This window comes from Heterocephalus glaber, unplaced genomic scaffold, assembly GCF_053883595.1.
Source record: "Heterocephalus glaber isolate CG9 unplaced genomic scaffold, H.glaber_assembly_v1.0 deba00001265, whole genome shotgun sequence".
NCBI lineage: Eukaryota > Metazoa > Chordata > Mammalia > Rodentia > Bathyergidae > Heterocephalus > Heterocephalus glaber.
The window spans coordinates 1,251-19,633 of record NW_028258232.1 but is presented as its reverse complement, the minus strand read 5'-3'; the positions used below and the strand labels follow the sequence as shown (position 1 = coordinate 19,633).

General features: G+C 42.7%; 1 protein-coding gene, 1 long non-coding RNA gene and 1 other non-coding gene across 3 annotated transcripts; 2 read left to right on the top strand and 1 right to left on the bottom strand.

Annotated features, from left to right (window-relative positions):
- Window positions 1-1,036: 1,036 nt before the first annotated feature.
- LOC147828148 (acyl-CoA wax alcohol acyltransferase 1-like) lies at window positions 1,037-6,059 on the bottom strand. The gene is made up of 5 exons (XM_087211019.1): window positions 5,899-6,059; window positions 5,583-5,653; window positions 3,327-3,498; window positions 1,408-1,607; window positions 1,037-1,191 (listed from the first exon to the last, which is right to left on the bottom strand). The coding sequence occupies exons 1-5, from the start codon at window positions 6,057-6,059 to the stop codon at window positions 1,037-1,039; spliced, it is 759 nt and encodes a 252-aa protein (XP_087067145.1).
- A 3,331-nt stretch (window positions 6,060-9,390) lies between these two features.
- Window positions 9,391-14,488, top strand: LOC147828147 (uncharacterized). The gene is made up of 3 exons (XR_015451225.1): window positions 9,391-12,244; window positions 12,893-13,013; window positions 13,801-14,488. It is a non-coding gene; the product is annotated as an uncharacterized LOC147828147 (long non-coding RNA).
- Window positions 14,489-17,961: 3,473 nt separating this feature from the next.
- LOC147828146 (U6 spliceosomal RNA) lies at window positions 17,962-18,066 on the top strand. The gene has a single exon (XR_015451226.1). It is a non-coding gene; the product is annotated as a U6 spliceosomal RNA (small nuclear RNA).
- Window positions 18,067-18,383: the final 317 nt, after the last annotated feature.

Sequence of the window (18,383 nt, the reverse complement as noted above, 5' to 3'; positions counted from 1 at the left end):
CTAGTGGGGTTGTGGGGAAAAATGAATCCTTCTCCACTGTTGGTGTGAGTATAGACTGGTGCAACTACTGTGGAAATCAGTGTGGAGACTCCTTAAAAAACTAGGATTAGAGGCCCCATTGGACCCAGCTGGGTATCTTCCTGAAGGAGTTGAAAGCATCATACCACAGTGCTATATGCACACCCATTTTTATAGCAGCACAGTTTATAATAGCTAAATCTTAGAAACAACCCAAATGCCCATCACCCGATGAATGGATAAAAAATGAAAATGTTGGCCGGGATTTAGCTCAGTGGTTCTGGCACCTGCCTTGCAAGCGAAAGGTCCCGAGTTCGATCCCTGGTACCAAAAGAAAGAAAAGAAAATGAGGTATATACATACAGCAGAATATTATTGATCCGTAAAAAGACATATTAAGATATGGTGGACCTTGAAAACATGATAAGAGAAAGAAGCCAATCATGAAAGACTACTTATTATATTTATATGAAATGTTTAGATTAGGTAAATCCATAGAAATGAAGTGGATTAGTGGTTTCCAGAGCCTAGAGGAGTGAGCAGTGATGACTTATGTGTACTGGGTTCATTAGGGGTGCTGAAACACATTCTAAAACTAGGTAGCAGTGGTAGTTGCACAACTCTGTGAATATACTAAACACTATTGAATTTTGCACCTCAACAGGTTAGATTTGTGATATGCAAATTATATATAAATTTAAAATTGTATTAAGATTTTTGAAAAATGGATTGAAGGGTGCTTGGCTCTCATTCGAGTCCTTCAGTACCTTGGGTGTCAGGCTCAGAGGAGGGGAGCCAGCAGAGACGTCTTGGGATGCTCCCCTCTGATATTCCTCAGGAACAGCTCCTTTGAGGGCTTCACGGTGGCCAGGAAGGAACTTGTAATGTCCTCCTCCACCATTCAGGGCCTCCCTAGTCTCTCTTCCCTTTCCAGGCCTTTTTTTGGGTTAGCAGCAATTGAGCCTCCTCTCCAAGGCAGGAGGTCCAGTGGTCTCAGGCATACATGCAGTGTCTTCAGTCACAAGAAAAGTAGCTTCTGGCTGTCTGAGCAGCCATATTGGGTCTTATGCTTATCAAAGAGTTTGCTCAGGGCGTCCACATAGAGTGCGTGGTATTTGTCCACCATCTCGTGGCTTGGTTTTTCAATTTGGGGCAGTGGCAGAGGCTCCCCGACTACCAAGAGTGATGGGAAAAGAGAAGAGTGAAAGTGCTAGAATCTCTGCTTCCTTTAGCTTCCTCTTCTTCCTGTGCCCAATCCCCTGGGAGCCCCAGTTGGCTCCCAGCTTCTCCCCCTCTGCTGCCCTCTTCTTTAATGGGTTCAGGGCAGGGAGTGCTGAGATGGAGGTTAAGAAAGTTGAAGTGCCCTCAGGGGTTGAGAGCAACACTTACCCACAGTGTCAATGGGCCTGCTGTATGGGAAGAGACCAACGGAGCCTTGGTGAAAGCCTTGTCCATAGAAGACACAAAAATAGAAACCGAAGATTCGGCAGAAGAAGTTCTGGAACTTGTACATCCTGCTGCCCTTCTGGAATAGCTCCTGGTCAAACACTTCAGTTTCTCCAAAAGTGAAGGTGGGGACCAGATGAGCCCTGTAGGAAAACTCCAATTTATTTTTCAAACACAGGCTAGAATGGGAACCACTTTGGAAGAACATTTGTTCGTGGTCAGGCCCACATCTATGGTATTATGATAAAATCCCAGTGACCGAAGGCATTTCTTCTTGTTCCAAACAGAACACCCCTATCTAGAGACTCTTGTCCTGAAATTTTCCAGGGCAGTGAGAGTGTTATCTTTGGGCCAGCATTACGAGGGCAAGAAATGGGGGTATAGGGATGGAAGAGGTGTTGGACTCTGCCAGAGAGACCACCAGAGACTCACAGCATGAAAAGCTCTGAGGAAACATCAAGGAGGGAAACACCTGACTGCTTCTGTCGGTTAACATGCAGAGAAGTTGAGGGTAACTCTGCATAGATGTACATATATAATATGCCCCTCACTCAAGGGAGCTGTTCGTGAGTGATGAGATTAGAAAAGAGAAAAGTTATTGCCCAGAGACCATGAGATCAAACCCCGAATAGCACCCTAAGTAGAGAATCCGGGTAGTTAAGTTCCTTAACTGAGAGAAGAGTAAAGGGAACCGAGTTTCTTTCATGTAAATCTTTATGAGCTGCTAATAGTCATCTCTCAACACTTCAACATATCTTATCTTACTGGATCCTTACAACAAAGACAGTGGAGACACAGTGGGGAATCTGAAGCCCCGGTTCATTTGGAAGGGAGAAGGCTACTCAGGCAGTCAGGGAGGACCCGGGCTAGAACCCAGGACCGCTTCCTCCCAGTTCAAAGCTCCCTGGCTTACCTTATGCTCCAGACTCATGGGCAGGCCCCCCAGACAAAGTCCTTAGAAGATAGACTCCCCTCCTCTATGAATGTGAATAGGACAATTGAACTTGCATACATGGGCTAGAATGCTGGCCTGATAGGGCAACTTGTAGCTCTAGCCTAGGGTTCCTCTTTACCCCTAAGTCAGGGTGGCTAAAATTTATTGATTACTTACAGCTTACCAGGCATGTGGTAGGTGTTCTATATGGACAGATTTATTCAAAGCCCACAGTCACTCTAAGGAATAGGTACAATGATCAATAGCCACATTATGAAGATGGAAACACCAAGGCTCAGTAATGTTTAAGTAACCTGTCCCAGAGTTCATGGTACATCAAGGAGCCAGAATTTTATTTATTTAATTTATTATTGTTTTATGTGTATTGTGTATGGTGCTAGAGATCAAACTCAGGGCTGTGTGCGTGCCTGGCCATCACTTTACCACTAGCTCTACTCCCGGCCCATGGAGCCAGGCTTTTATTTTATTTTATTTTTTATTTATATTTTGGTACCGGGGATCGAACTTGGGTCCTTGTGCTTGCACAGCAGGTGGCGAAACCACTGAGCTAAATCCCCGGCCCAATGGAGCCAGGCTTTTAAATCAGGCCCCCTACTTCTGCTCCCACACAAACTCAGTACAGCATACTATAGTGCCTCTTGAGCTTATCATTAAGAGACAGATGTAGATTGTCTCTATCAGTCACGATCTGCTAAGGTAGCCTTAGCCCAGCTGCCTGGGGTTATGGTTTGGCTTCCTGGAAACGCAGAAGTAGTGACGACATAAACAATTTTGAAATTCTTGCTCATCTCTTCTACTCATTAGAAAGTTCCTTGAGGGAAGACTTGTGTGGGACTTATCTTGACATCACCTACAGGGCCATGCTACTCTGAGAGGGTCACCCACTCCTCCTTTGGGGGATACCTACCCATGGCGGAGGGCAGTGCGCACAAAGCCCTTTCGCTTCTGGAGGATGAGAGTGGTGGTACAGGGTACGCTCTGCAGGGCCTCTCCCACTCCTCCCACGACAATGCCCACGAGATTGCCAGTGCCGTGGCTCAGCAGGTAGTCAATGGCTGGCTGGCTCACAGAACACACACCTATAGAGAATTGAGAAGAAAGAGGAACAAACTTATCAGAAGGGAAAATAGCAGAGAGGGAACACACTGGCTTCTTTGTATCTGTGGGTCCTAGGAGAAGAGGCTCAACTAGATGGGACTAAAGAATGTGAAAAGAAGGCTGTGGAAAAACAGAATATGCTTCATTTTGAGACAATACCTACACTTTGGAGAAGACGCTGAAGTGGAAATTACAGCAGGAAGGTTTTCAGTGGGGTAACCAGATGGACTTTCCATATTTTGACTAGAATTCTACTCTTTCTTTTTCCATTAGTAGCAACAGCTACTGTTTATTGAGCACATGCTCTGTGCCAGGTGTTAATGTCCAGTGCTTTGCTTACATTATCTCATTATGCCACATCTGAGGTCAGATTATTGTCATCAGCACCACTTTCTAAATGAGGAAACTGAGGCCCATAGAGGGTAGCTAATTTGCCCAAAATCACACAGCAAGGGGCAAGAGCCAACGCTCAAGCCCAGGCAGTTTAGTTCCAGTGCACATACTTTGTTTTCTTGTTTTGTTTTGTTTTTTGTATATCCTTTTATTGGTACATTTTAGGTGTACAAAATAATGACATTCATCATTGGAAATTTGCGCCTTTACATACTCTCTTGGTTCTTATTTTTCACCTTTCCCCTGCCCTCCCTTCAACCCCTCCATCCCTCCTTATTTACAAAGACTCTGTTTCCATTTTTTTCCTTTTCTCATATTAATTCCATTCCCTTCTTTCCTTGCCCCTACCCCTCCCACTTCTCCCTCCCCTTTGCCCCTTTTCTTCCGATTTCACATTATCTATTATACCTTTGAGTCCTCATTTACACTTTCAGTTTCTCACACGAGAGAAACTATTCGGTCTTTACACGTGTCCTGTTTGCTTCACTTAAGAGTATCGCCTCCAGTGCACATACTTTGAACCACTATACTGTGATCATGGGGGTCCTAAAAAGGTACATGTTCAAGGAGAGAAATGGACCAGAAGCTCCAGTATGGCCAGACACACCTTTGGCCATGAGGTAGTCCCTAATAAGGGGGATCTTGAAGAACCAGGACAGAGTGGCCAAGTGAGGAGTGATGCCTGGGAAAGTCTTTGAGAAGCCCCGTGGCCTCAGTGCAGAAGTTGCAGAAGGCACCAAAGGTTAGGAGGCCATGCGGGTGAACTCCTATGACATAGTTGCGCTCAGGTGACAAGTCTTCAGCCTTCAGGATCTACAGTCATGGATAGAAAGGCCAGAGGGGACAAAATGAGCTACGTGAAGATCCTTCAGGAATTGGGGCTGCTTTCTGAAAGAGAGCTTTCCAATAAACAGGGTAGGCCCAGGTTTCAGGAGGCCAAGAGATAGGTCTCCTTAGCTCTGGGGTAAAAAAGCAGGACCTAGGCAAGGCACAACTGTCTGGCCACTTGCCTTTGGCTTCAAGTAGGCTTGGCCATTTGTGTCAGTATGCTTTATGCACATAACCATTTTTTGTTTTAGCTCTGTTATGTGACAAAGGCCAGGAAGCTCTGCTCTAACAATCAAGGCAGTATTTTTTGCCTACTCCAAAATGCCCAGGGGTTCAGCAGAACAGTATATTTCTAGAACCTCATCCTGGTATTGTCTTCAAACTCCTTTCCAGTGCCCACATACTGGTAGCTAACTAATTGAACCTTGAAAACTCTGCTTAGATAGCACTATATCCTTAATATCCACCATCTGAACTACTTCTCTGGCTTATACCAAATTGTCATTATATGCTTGTCTGTCCTTCTCATTAGAGGTGAGCTCCTTGATGGCAGAGAAATGCCTCCTATTCACTTCTCTGTAGCCCAAACAAATAGGTCAGAGGAGGCTTTTGATTCACGGTTGTTAAACTGCTCTGAACCCTGCTTGCTCTCTGCCTGCAGTCTGGCAGGTCACGCCAACGGGGTCCAAGTATCTGAGCAGAGTACAGAGAATCCCAAAATTATCTAGCCTGGGCTGAGACTATCTCCGAGATCTTCATCTTCCTTATGGACAATCCTAGCTATTTATATAAATGCCCAGCATTTTGGGATCTGGAAGGGACACATTAGGGAAAGGCCTCTTACCATAATGGGGAAATAGTCCCTGATGTAAGTCCAGACATACCAGCTCCTTACCCAGGCTGAATGCCTGCCACCTGAGACAAAAATGCCAGAGGGAGGTGAGTCGGCATGTGCCACGCAGGGCTTCCCTACCAGTTTATTGGGACCATAACGCTGCTAATGAGGTGAGAAAGGAAGAAATACCAGGATGGTCTCATCCAGACCAGCTCTTATGGCTCTGAGAACATGGAGGAGAGACCTGAGGTCTGGTGAGTGGGATTCACCATGCAGGGTTGCAGGCTAAGGTGGAGCATTCTTTTTCTAGGTCCATGAGTCTTACCTTGCTGTGGGGTCTTCCAGTCCAGGAACAACCAGACAAAGTAAATTGCTGGTAGTGGCCACAAGGGTGTAAACAGCAGATAAACCAACAATGGCTGCAAGATCCAAACTGATGAGGAATGCGGTCAGATCAAATTTGTACTTCCAGCAGAACTTGACCATGTCCAGTCTCATTACCAGCTAGCCCTCCGTATACTGTCCTGGCCTTCAGCACAAGCCAGATCCTGCCCATCCATCGTATATGGCTACTTAGCCTTCAAAAATGTCTTCTCTCATCTACCACATGCAAGCTGCATTTCTCCTCTTAACTGTCATCCCTGTCTCCCTGCCTCTCTGCCAGGTGCCATAGAGGCACTTCTGCTCTCTGCATGCCACCTGCTTCCCCCCTTCTCCTATTTGCCCACCGAACAACTTCATCCCTCTACTGTTTCCCATGCACCATTCTTGTCTCCTTGTCCATTCACTGCTCCTTCCATTGCCTCTCTTTCCTCCTCCATACCACCACTTCCCTGCCAGAGTAGAAACTCTACTGTTCAGACACAGGCCAGATTTCTCTAAGTCTATAAACACTAATGATTCCTCTGTCTCACTCCCCATAAGAAAGCACTCCCTGGCTAGATAGTGAGGATCTACTCATCTCTACCATGACCCTGTTCTACCACACTTCTTTCCTTACTCTGCCCCAAGTTCAATCTCTTCACTCACCATATTTGAAACTCCTTGTCTTTACACACTAGTACAGCTCATATAATCAAAAAGCCAGAGATGAGACTTCCCATGATCATCAACATCACCCCAGATCTGGCACTGGCCTTTACTTTGGCTTCTTACTGTGCACTCCTGGGTTGGTACTCACATATGGCAAGGTAGCTCAAGGGCCATTGCAGAAGAGGCTCAGAATCTGGAAGTTATTAGGCTGCTTAGAATAAGGCATGATGCCCTGGAACCTGAAGGAGGCAAAGTTCTCAGAGCAGTGTTCCAGGGAAGATGTCACCAGCTTCTGGAAGCTCACTCAATAGTGGACGCATATGACTATGAAAAGTTGGCACCTGCCCATTCCCCTCTTTGTCCCACCCCCAATTCCACCCACGGTAGGGCCGGGCTATAGAGCAGTGAAGACTGTGCCATCAGGTCTGGCCCAGCCCATCTGGCCTTTGACTTTCTTTCCTGAGATTATTAGGACATCAGGATGGAGAAAGGGGAAAGTGATTATCATCCAGTCCAAGTGACATAGAGACCAACAGGGAAAACCTCCACATGGACCTCACAGAGGTTACAGGGGTTGGGAGCTTAGGGAGATGGCTGGTGGGAAGGGAGTTCTGTGGGGTTAGGGGTGAAGAGCGCCTAGGATTAGGTCTCTGTACTGCTGAAACAGCCTGGTTTGGGGCTGCTTCACTCCTGTAACATTTTAGTATAAAAATTTCCAAACATATAAAAAACTCAAAAATGAAATTTTCATTTTCAACAACTATTGTTCAGTCCCTAGCACTGGAGAAAAAACCAAACCAACCAAACAAAAACAGGCTATTTGCATTTTTCCATATTGTTTCAGCTTGTTTTACCTCCCCACTCCTTTTTGAGTATTTGACAATTCTAAAACATGTCTTATCCCTAAATTCTTCAGTATGCATCTACTAAAAATACAGATACTGCATTTACTGTGTTTTCTTCCATAACAACTTCACTATTATCACCCTTAACAAATCTAACAATTCCCTAACAATATCTAATACCCAATTCATTCCAACAAGCTCAATTTGTTATATTTGGATTCACCACCACCACCATCACCACCCCCGGGGCGGGGGTGGGGGTGGGTATTGAATTTAAAACCTTCATACTGAGCTAAATCTCCAGCTCTTTTCAAATTTTATTTTGAAACAGAGTCTTGCTAAATTGCTATATTGGCACCCAGGCTGGGCTAGAACTTGTAATTTCCCTGCTCTCAGCCTCTCAGAGTGCTGGGATTACAGTACCATCATGCCCAGCTGGATGTTATGTTGCTTATCTGTCTCTCCCTCTCCCTTGCCCTCTTCCTTGCCCTCCCTTCTCTCTCTCATTGTAAAACAGAATACAAATACTTAAGAAAGTGTACTTAAATATACTTAAAGCAAATGTATGCCTTAATTATAAGACAAATACCTTGTAATTACCACTAGCTGAAGGAGAACTTTTCTACTGACCCCAGAACCTTTTCCATGTGCCCCATTCCAGTCACAACCCTCTTTCTCCTTCTAAAGTAATCATTATTCTAACATTTCTCCCTTCCTTTCCCTTCCGTTCCCTTCCGTTCCCTTCTGTTCCCTTCCGTTCCCTTCCATTCCCTTCCCTTCCCTTCCTTTTTCTTCCTTCTTGTGCCTTCTCCCTCTCTTCCTTCTTTTGTATACTGGGGATTGAACCCAGGGCCTTCTTAAAAATCTCTTTTATTCTGAGACAGGGTCTCTCACTAAGTTGGCCAATCTGGGCTAAAATTTGTGATCCTCCTGCCTCAGCCTCCCAGAGTCCTGGGATTACAGGAATGTGGTACCATGCCTAGCTTCTATTTTTTTTTAACCCAAATGTACTTCCCCTATGAGTAGTCTTTTAGTTGTTCTCCATTTTTAACTTTTTATTTTGAAATAATTTTAGATTTATGAATTGCAAAGATAGTACAGAGAGTTTCCTATGCCCTTCACCCAGTTTCCCATCTATGTTAACATCTTATGTAACCATGCCATATTTATTACAACTAAGAAATCAATATTGGTGAGTTTCTATTAACTAAATTCTGGATTTTTTGGGGGTTGCATCAGTTTTTCCACTCATGTTCATTTTTGCTCCAGGATCCCACCAGCATTCTGTGTTGCATTTAATCATCAGGTCTCCTTAGTCTCCTTCAATCTGTGACAGTTTCTTGGCCTTTCCTTGTTTTTCTTGATCTTGAAAGTTTTGAAGCATTCAAGTCTGTTCTAATGTACAGGTTCCTCTTTTCCTTTCCTTAAGATTTGGCTATTGAAGAACCATATCATTTGGCCTTTCTGAATTTCCACAGTCTGAATTTTGCTTATTGCTGGTCACAGTGCATGTCCTCATGCTCTTCTGTATTTCCTGCAAATTGCCAGCTGAATACAGACTGGATAGGATTCAGATATAATCTCTTTGGCAAGATCCTAATTTGCTTTTAGTATAGAGCAATCTCACTTCCTTCTTCCCTCACTTAGCCTTGAGTTATTAAAGACTTTTTCCTTGGCCAGTGTTTTGAGCTTCAGATCCAGCTTCCATGAGATGGGGTGTGGAGCCTAGTTCCTAGGTGAGTCCCACATACAGGCCAAAGTGGGAGGGGGAGGCAAAGGGCAAAGCCCTTGCTCATCTCTGGGATCTGTCTCTTACCTTTTTTAACTTCATGCCCATTAAACCAAATCAGGTTGTGTGTGTGTGTATGTGTGTGTGTATGTTTTTTTGCTTTTTCTATCTGAAAATTGCACGCATCAGAAGGGATTGAGACCGTATTTTCTTTGTCGGTGTAACTGTTCGTCATGCCTGAAAAGCTGTAGGGCCTCAGTGTTGAGTGAACAATCAACACATGTCTTATGTTTCAGGTCTGTGATCCAGTGGTTTCTAATGTGTAATGAGATGACTGGAGTTCTATGGAGAGTATGTCCTGGGGACTTCAAGTGGAAGACAATAAGCTATACACTAGTAGAGGACAAAGGACACATTATGAAAGAAAAGGAAGAAAGAGAAAGGAAGGGAGGTGCTGAACTTCAAGGCAGTTTGGTGAAACAGAGTCTCACACACTTTGCTTCCCTTACTGTCCTGAGCGCCCTCCTAACCCAACTCTTCCTGGTGAATGGAAACCAGCCTGGCCTTACAGCAAATGTTAGTACTCAGGCATTGCAGCCCCACTGACCTGCTGGTGTGTTGACATCACCCTGTGGGTGAGGATGGGGCCTTGTCGCAGGCAATACAGGGGAGATTAGCACTTTGTCTTTCCAGAAGAAAATATCCTAGGCCAACTCCATGTCCACACTCTCTCGTCCTTATAAACTATCTTCTCCAGGAAGCAAGCCTCCCAGGTTAACTTTTAATAATGTATGAATTCTGTTTCCCCTTCTATTTCCTCTTGCCTCCCTGAAAAAAAAGATGTAAATTGTACAGAAGATACTCAAGGTACAGAAAGTTGATCTCTCTCTCTCCCTCTCTCTCTCTCTCTCTCTCTCCATATATATATATAAATGCCATGGACCTCTACATGATAGCAGTTGTATTTTTATCTCAATTGAGAAATATATGACAAACTAAAGCCACTATGCACAAACATAAAGATAGTCCTTGCATATGTTTGAAAGGAAATATGTACAAGCATGAAAATATGTGCAAGCATATTATTTATTCATTCTATACAACTGAGTTTGGTAGAGAATTCGAGTCCTTGTCATAATTAAGTTATTCCTCAGTAGCTTGCTGTGTACAGGTTGCAGACAGTAGCTTGTTGGCTTTTTTCAGAATGGAAATTGATCTTGTTTTCCTGATTGTGAAATTAATCCATGTAAATCACATAATTTTTAGAGTTCTAGAGAAAGTATAAAGGGAGCAAAAGTCACACAACCTCGCTTCAAAGAAAAAATAATAACAAGAACCTGTAACATCTTGCTATCCACCTTTCTTGACTTTTTTCTCTACAAATATAGGCATAGATAATGGTACCACTATTAAAGTTTGAGTTCTTGAATCTAACATACTTGGGTCTGTATCTCAGTTCTGTCATTTAAGTGAACTGTGGCAAATGACTTAACCTCTTAGTGTTAGTTTCCTCATCTGCAAGATGATGAATATATATTCACATTACAGGATTGCCATTTACATAAAATAATTCCTGCAAAGCACTTTACTCAATGCTTTGCTCATATAAAATATGCTCATATTAAAAGTTAAATGTTAGTTATTTTATATAATTAATTAAAGTGAGATGATATTCTATATCCCATTTTACAACCTGTCTTTTCATCTAATGGCACACTGTGGACAATTTCCATGTCAATTTTCTTCTATGCTAAATGTTTTTCTAACATTTTGTTGTAGGGGTATTCCATAATTCCATAATCCATTTAACCGATCTTTTTTTTTTTTTTGAGACACAGTCTCACTATGTAGTTCAGGCTGACTTTGAACTCACTATGTAGCCCAGGCTGTGCTGGCCTTAAACTAGTGGTCATCCTCCTGTCTCAGCCTTCCGAGTGCTGGGATTATAGGTGTGTGCTACCATGCCCGTATTACAATCTTCTACTACAGAAGAAGCACTAATTTTTAGACCAGATTCTTCTACAATCTGGTGAAATTTCTAGGTCTTTCAATTGTAGGTGAAAAGTCACTGATCAGAAACCTTCTTTACCTACAGCCCTTTCAGCAGCACCGCTCAGGGTCCTTTCTACCAGCCATTTTTAGTACTTAGTGATGCAGAAAGTGAGAGGCATTCTCAAGCCACCATTAACCTGGGTAGTGTCCAGGGACCAGCTAGTCAGGTCAGCAGACACAGCCTCTCTCTCCAAGTGGATGACTGGGTCTGAGACGAGTCTCCAAACAGCTGAGGAAGCAGGTTTTGTGATGCTTCCATCCTACCAGCCCTGGTAGTGCTGCAGTTTAGAATCATCTCTGCTCAAACTGAGGGAATACTCAAATGCAAGCCAAGGCCAGTCCTGAGGTGAAATCTGGAAAAATGGGACTTGTAAGTGATGGATCACTGATGTCAGTCTGCACCCAGGATAAACTAAGGTAAGACATCAGTGTTTTATCAACATGTCAGTTTCTGTGCTTTTGGATTGTTTTCTTTTTCTTTTGGGGAAAAAGAAAATGAATTTAGACTCATCTAAGCTAACAGTAGGAGTGTTTTGCAGTTTCCTAGGCCAGAATATCTAGGGCATCTGGAGACTTTTTGGTATGTAGGTGGACTGGGCCACTCTGAATTCTATCAAAGAAAATGAAGTAATTGCCAACAGAGATTAGGAAGCCTGAAGATGTGGAGACCCTCTTATTACTAAGTACTGATCCTTTCCTTTTGTAATTGTTATTGTTTTTATTAACATGACCTCATAGAATTGTGTTAAGCATAAATCCTGGTGGATGACATAGTTTCATCATGGTTTTATGGATGACCTTCTTTCCTATTGATCCCCCATCTGTCTTTATTGATCTACATTTTCCCAATAGGAATTTCTTTCTCCAGCACCACATATGAAAAGTATTGTCTTGCCCCTAAATCACAGCTTGAAGTTATTTCTTTATGCTGCAGCTTTGGGAATCAAGTTCTTCTTTGCTTATCTTCAGTCCCTGGCCTGTAAAGATTCATCACAGCAGGAACAAACTTTCAAGTGAGTTCTGTCACAATAGGATGTGGGCAGCAACTACCTAAAGTAGGTCACAGAGAAGGATAGATATGTGTCCCAATTCTCCTAAGCTCATGCCTACCCATATGGAGATCTAGATATCAAGAAACAAGTTGAAGATCTGAAATCTGGGAAGTCAGCAAGGTGGGGGGGTCAAAGCAAGAGTAAACCAAACCGCGAGACCATTCCAAAAGGTGATAAAGTCAGGGAAAACCACCCAAGGATAGTCCTAGGTAAGAGATTACTGGAGCTGAGAGAGCCAAGTGACCTCGATCTCTGTCTATGTAATTACAGCCAGCAGGGATTTTGTCGTTTACCCACCTGCTTTGGCATGCTGGCCTGGCCTGCTATGCAGTGTCACTGGCTAACTGCAGATTAAGCCCCAAGTTGCCCTGCCTGCCTCTGGCTATCTTCATGCTCCTTCTAAGCTTGTTTTATATGCTAACCAATTGGATGAATTCATGCACTATGGTGTGTGTAGAAACAGCCAAGCTGGGGGTGGCAGCGACTGAGGTTTTGTTCAGTGCAGTGTGGTAGCTGTGGGAATGAGAACCGCAGTTTGCAAAGAAGCTGTCATATCGGAGAATGTGGCTAAGCAAATGCTAACTGGGAAGCTGCTTGCATTTCCCTAAGGTGATTGGATGGCAGGAAACTGAGAGCTGATCAATCTGAAAAGGAAGTTTATAGGCTGCAAATATGCAACTTCAAGGAACTCCTAACTTACAAGTTCAGGAACAGCTGCGCATAACCACAGGTAACAATCATTCATCACATACATACATTATCTCCTTGACACAGTCACATACCCCGTTTCATGTTCTAGAAGAGCTTAGTTACCCATTCTTTTCACATTTGCCTCTGAGTCGTAAAGAATCATAAACATCTCCATTTAATCTTGTGGGAGAAGCTGGCTAGTGTGGATTGACTTTTCTACGGCCTACTTTTGTCTTATACAATATAGTTGCATTTGTCAAAGTTATTGTAGCTGCTGGGGGTGAATAGAGAGGGCTAGCTTTCATTGCAGGGTGGAGGGGAATTGCATCAGCTTTTATTGTCCTTGACCTGTTCTAAAAACAAAACTTCCTCTATGGTTTATTCAGCCTATGGGAATGAGAAGGACATCTGCCATGCTCCAATACCATGACCAGTTTATATTCAGGAGACAGGGAAATCTAGGAGGAGTCAAGACCTACAAGCTGAGCCAGAGGTTGCAAACCCAAACATCTCTAGGGACCAGAGGTACTAGAAATGAGGGCTCTAGGCAGAGAGTTTTAATAGAGAATTGTGGGGAGTGTGGTGACCCAGAGAGGGCGTGCACATAAAGGCCTTCCAGCTTTTTATTGTGAATAACTTCAAACATATAGGAAAGTTAAAAGAACAATATACTGAATGCTTGCATATAATCTGCCTCTTAAATTCAATAATTGTTAATATTGTGCATATTTATCTCTATCCAGACATGTATATATGTTTTTTTGTTTTTTCAAACCATTTCAAATTCTATTTTATTTTATAAAATTGTTTTTCTTTTTTATACCTAGGCTGGTCCAGAATTCATGGGTTTAAGTGACGCTCCTGCCTGAGCCTCCAAGTATCTGGGACTACAGGCCAGGCTTGTGCCACTAGGGCCAGCTTTCATTTCAATTTTCTTCTGTGGTATGGGTGTTGAACCTAGGTCCTCTGCAGTGAGCTACATCCCCAGCCCTTTTAAAATTTTTCATTTGGAGACAGGCTCTTGCTAAATCACTAATTTGCCCAGGTTGGACTTGAACTTGTGATCTTCCTACCTCAGCTTACGTGAGTGCTGGGATTAGAGGTGTGCACCATCATGCCTGGGTCCCATTTTAATTTTTAAAAACAAAGGTAACTGTTGGGTCTAAGCTAAACACAACTGGAAAAGATTAGGGTCAACTGCTGCTAGTTTGTAACCCTGGAAGAAAATGGGGTGCCAGTCAATATCAGAATGATTTGGCATAGAACAGTGGATGAACTAGCAGAAACCAACATGGCCTTCCAGCTCCTTTTCAATCTTCTTGTTTTTAAAAACAGTATATAATCCTTTAAGATCTGCTAGATTTTCCATTTCTTTTTTGTCTTTGTGCTATTATGAAATAAATGTATCATATATATGAAAGAATAATAATACGAACACATGTTCTTTTGCCCACGTTAAGAGATAGATGTTACTATTATATTCCAAGGTTCTTGTGTGCCTCCGCCTGATCTTATTTCCCCATGTCCTTTCCCCATCATAAGTAACCACTACACTTATATATTTGTCTATCGTTGGCTTGCTTTTATTTGTAATTTTATCACATATGCACGTAAGTCTCCCTAAACAATAATACATTGAGTAAGGTTGCCTGCATTTCACGCAGATACTCCTTGACTTATGTTGGGGTTACATCTGGGTAAACCCATCATAAGCTTGAAAATATTGTTAAATTGGTTAGAGAAGATGAGGGATTAGAGCTAGCAGCACTCACGAGATACATGGAGGTCACTTGCCGGGATCTGCAGTTACTGGAAACAGGAGCAAAAGAAAACATCCAGGCACAGGAAGGCAATTTAAAGGAGGAACTCCATAGACAATATTCAGTCTCAGAGGGAATATTCAGTGTTTAGAGGGAGAAGCAGGGTCTTTTCTCAGCCCTGGCACTCAGCTCTGGCAAATGGGCTATTTTGGAAAAGTACCCAACTTCTGAAGGAAGAAGCTGAGGGAAGAGGGAAGAAGCCTGGGGAAACAGCTGGTGGCTGTAATCTGGGCCCAGGTGGTGGCGGATCTGAGCCCAGGTGACCCGCACCCAGGTGCCTGTGATCTGTGCCCAGCTGCTCACCCCTCCCCCAGGGTCCACCTGTCCCAGTTCCCTTTCCACTGGGAGACTGGGAAGAGGAGAAATATGCACAGAGGTAAGACTCCTCAGATTAGGACTCTAAAGAAGATTGGGGGCCAGAAAATCAGAGGGCAGATATTGAGTTGGGACCAATGAGTCTTTGGGACTGAACAAAGCAAGAATGTGGTTCTGAATAGGGACCCTGAAACAGGCAGAGGCATGCAGTGATTGTGACTGGAGTGATCTGGGGGTGGAGAAGAGTCACTTGCCTGGTGCCACAGTAGGCATATTCCCCAAACTCCACAAAGCGCTATGCCTTCTGAGACACCACAGGGCGTGGTGCTCATGTGGGATCTGTCCCATTCACCACAAAAGAAAAACCCACACGAGCACCCTCCCATTGGTATCTAGACTACTGAGTTCTATGCAAATGCCTACCCCTTCCAACTCCAGGCACCACCAAACTCCTGGGCTATATAGAAATTCTATGAGAGGCATGGACAAAGAGCTAGGAGAAGGCACAGAGGAGTAGGGGATCCAAGGGAGCTGCATGGTGCACTCACTCACAGCAGTGTGTAGGGAGCAGTCATAAATAGCTGCAAGGATCACCAGGGAAGGAAGTGGGCTGGAATTGAAGAAGTCCCTCCACCCTGCCCCAGAAATCAGTGGAGAACTGAGTGGTTGACTGGTCCTGATCTGCCTTCCTCAACCCCTCAAACCAATTGAAGGTGTCTGATCATAGGATGGAGACAAAACATACAGCTAGCTAGTCATGCCCATGGGAACACAGTGAAATCTAACAGAGCTCTGTCCACCCAAAGAGAACTCTCTACTCTTTGTGTCTCTGTGCTTTTTATTATTTTCGTTTATCGATGTTTTTTGTCTTTATCTCTTTCTTTTCCTGGTCTGTTTTCATCTGATATCTATATCATCTATGTTTGGATGTTTGTATATGTGAAATGGAGAATGTTATGTAGTGCTTTCGTTTAAAAAGTATATTTCATGGTCATATTAGAGTAACTTGCACCAAAAATTGTGTGTGCAGGATTCAAACACAAGCTTCCTATACATTTATTAATTGGCTCCAACTCTTTACAGCTTCCCTCAATCTACAGTCATACTTCCCTCCTGCTTCTTTCTTTTCCCTGCCACTGAAGATAACCTCTCAACAACCCCCTCCTTCCATTCCAGATATAAAAATAACATCAGCAAATCTTACCTCTTTCCTTACTTTCAATTGCTGCTATCTCTGTTTTCATCTTCCCTTCTTGCTGAACTATTTTATTTCTTTTCTTCTTCCTAACTCCTCCCCTCATCCTCTACATCCCAGCCTATTTGTCATCAGCACCAATCCATTGCCTTGCTGCGTTATCAAAAGGAAAAAAAAGTATGAAATTGTCAAAACAAGTTTTAAATTATATGATTGATATACGATTGGTTCTGTAGATGCTGATATAATCAATAAGTGTTCTTTCCTTGCAACACAGTGACTGGGACTGACTTGATTGTGTTGAGTAAGTTGTAGAGAGATATAAATACCAAAACATAACCAAACTCAAGGATACATCACAGGGAGATAGAATCTAACTGTAGAGATTTCCACAGTAGGGACAGAGGTTTTTTTACCCTAATAAATCTTCCACCCTCAACAGAAAAGCAAGAGAAATGTAAGAAACCAAAGCAGCAAGATGCCTCCAAAACCCCTAACCACCGCCCCCCTAAAAGCTGATCTTACAGGCACTGAAGTAAAGGAAGTTACAGGCAAAGAACTCAAAAAGAAAATGGTCAAAATGTTTGAAGAGATAAAAGAGGGAACACATAAGAAAATTCTTAAGAAATTTAGTGAGCATAAAGAGGATTTAAATAAAACAGAAAAAGAATTCCATTAATATTCAGTGAGCTTAAAGGAGAAACAAACAACAGGCTGATTGAGTTAAACAAGATGATATAAAATATTAATCACCATTTGGAAAAGAATAAGAAATTACAAAAAGAAATGAAACAGAAATCCTGGATATGAAAAATTCAATGGAAAGTACACATAGTAGGTTTGACCAATGTGAGGACAGCGTCAGAACTTGAAGACAAAGCTGATGTACCAGATCATGTACTCAATGATACCCTAAAACCAACATGATACTGTGGAAACTGGATCTTACACCTGCTGGATGACTCAAAAAGAAAACACTCAGAATTATGGAAATAAAGGAAAAATTAGCTGGGCCTGGTAGTGCATGCCTGTAATCTCAGCAGTTGGGAGGCTGAGGCAGGAGAATCGCCATGAGTTCTTGGACTACATAGTGAGTTCAAATCCAGCCTGAACTGAATAGCCAGACCCTGTCCAAAAACAAAGCAAAAAAATCAGAAGATAGGTAACACAAGGGGCATAAAAAATTTATTCACCAAAATCATAGCAGAAAAAAATTCCAGATCTAGGGAAAGAATTCAATTCAATGTTCAGGTAGAAGAGGCATGTAAAACCTCAAATAGCCACGGCCAGAGAAGAAACTCTCCACAGCATATCATAACCACAATCCAGAAATTTAACAGAAGGAGAGAATACTAAAAGCTGTTAAAGAAAAACAGCAAGTAACCCATAAAGGCAAGCGTATCAGAATAATAGATTTCTCAGGAGATCTTGGTGAAATTTTCAATTCTTTTCTTCAGAGAAAAGAATTGTCAGCCTAGATTTGTGTATACTGCAAAATTAGCCCTCAAAATTGGCAGGGAAGTAAAGGCTTTCCATGACAAAAAACGTCCTGAATAAATGCATGGCCACTAAGCCAGCACAGCAAGAAATACTTACGGAACACCTAGACGAGACAGTGAGGTCACCATCACCAAAAACTCAAAGAAAAGTATACATTAGTGTTTGCTTCAGCAGCACATATACTAAGAATTGGAAGGATACAGAAATCAGCATAGCCCCTGCACAAGGATCATACACAAATGTATAAAGTATTCCATATTTCTTGATAAATTTGAGTTATTTGTGGGAAAATGGATGCACCTTGAGATCATAATGTTAAATGAAATAAATCAGACACAGGAGCTTAAATATCACATGGTTTCTCTTATGGGAGAAATGCATCATGTAAATAATTAGAGAGCAAAATAAAAGACAGATGATAGGGAACAGAAAAACAGACTGTGGGGATGGGAAGGGGATCTAGGGATGGAGGAGATGGGAGGGAACGAGAGGAAGGAAAGGGGATACATGAAGTATTAAGACGTGATATATATACTATATATCACATATATATCACATATATATATATATACACACACAC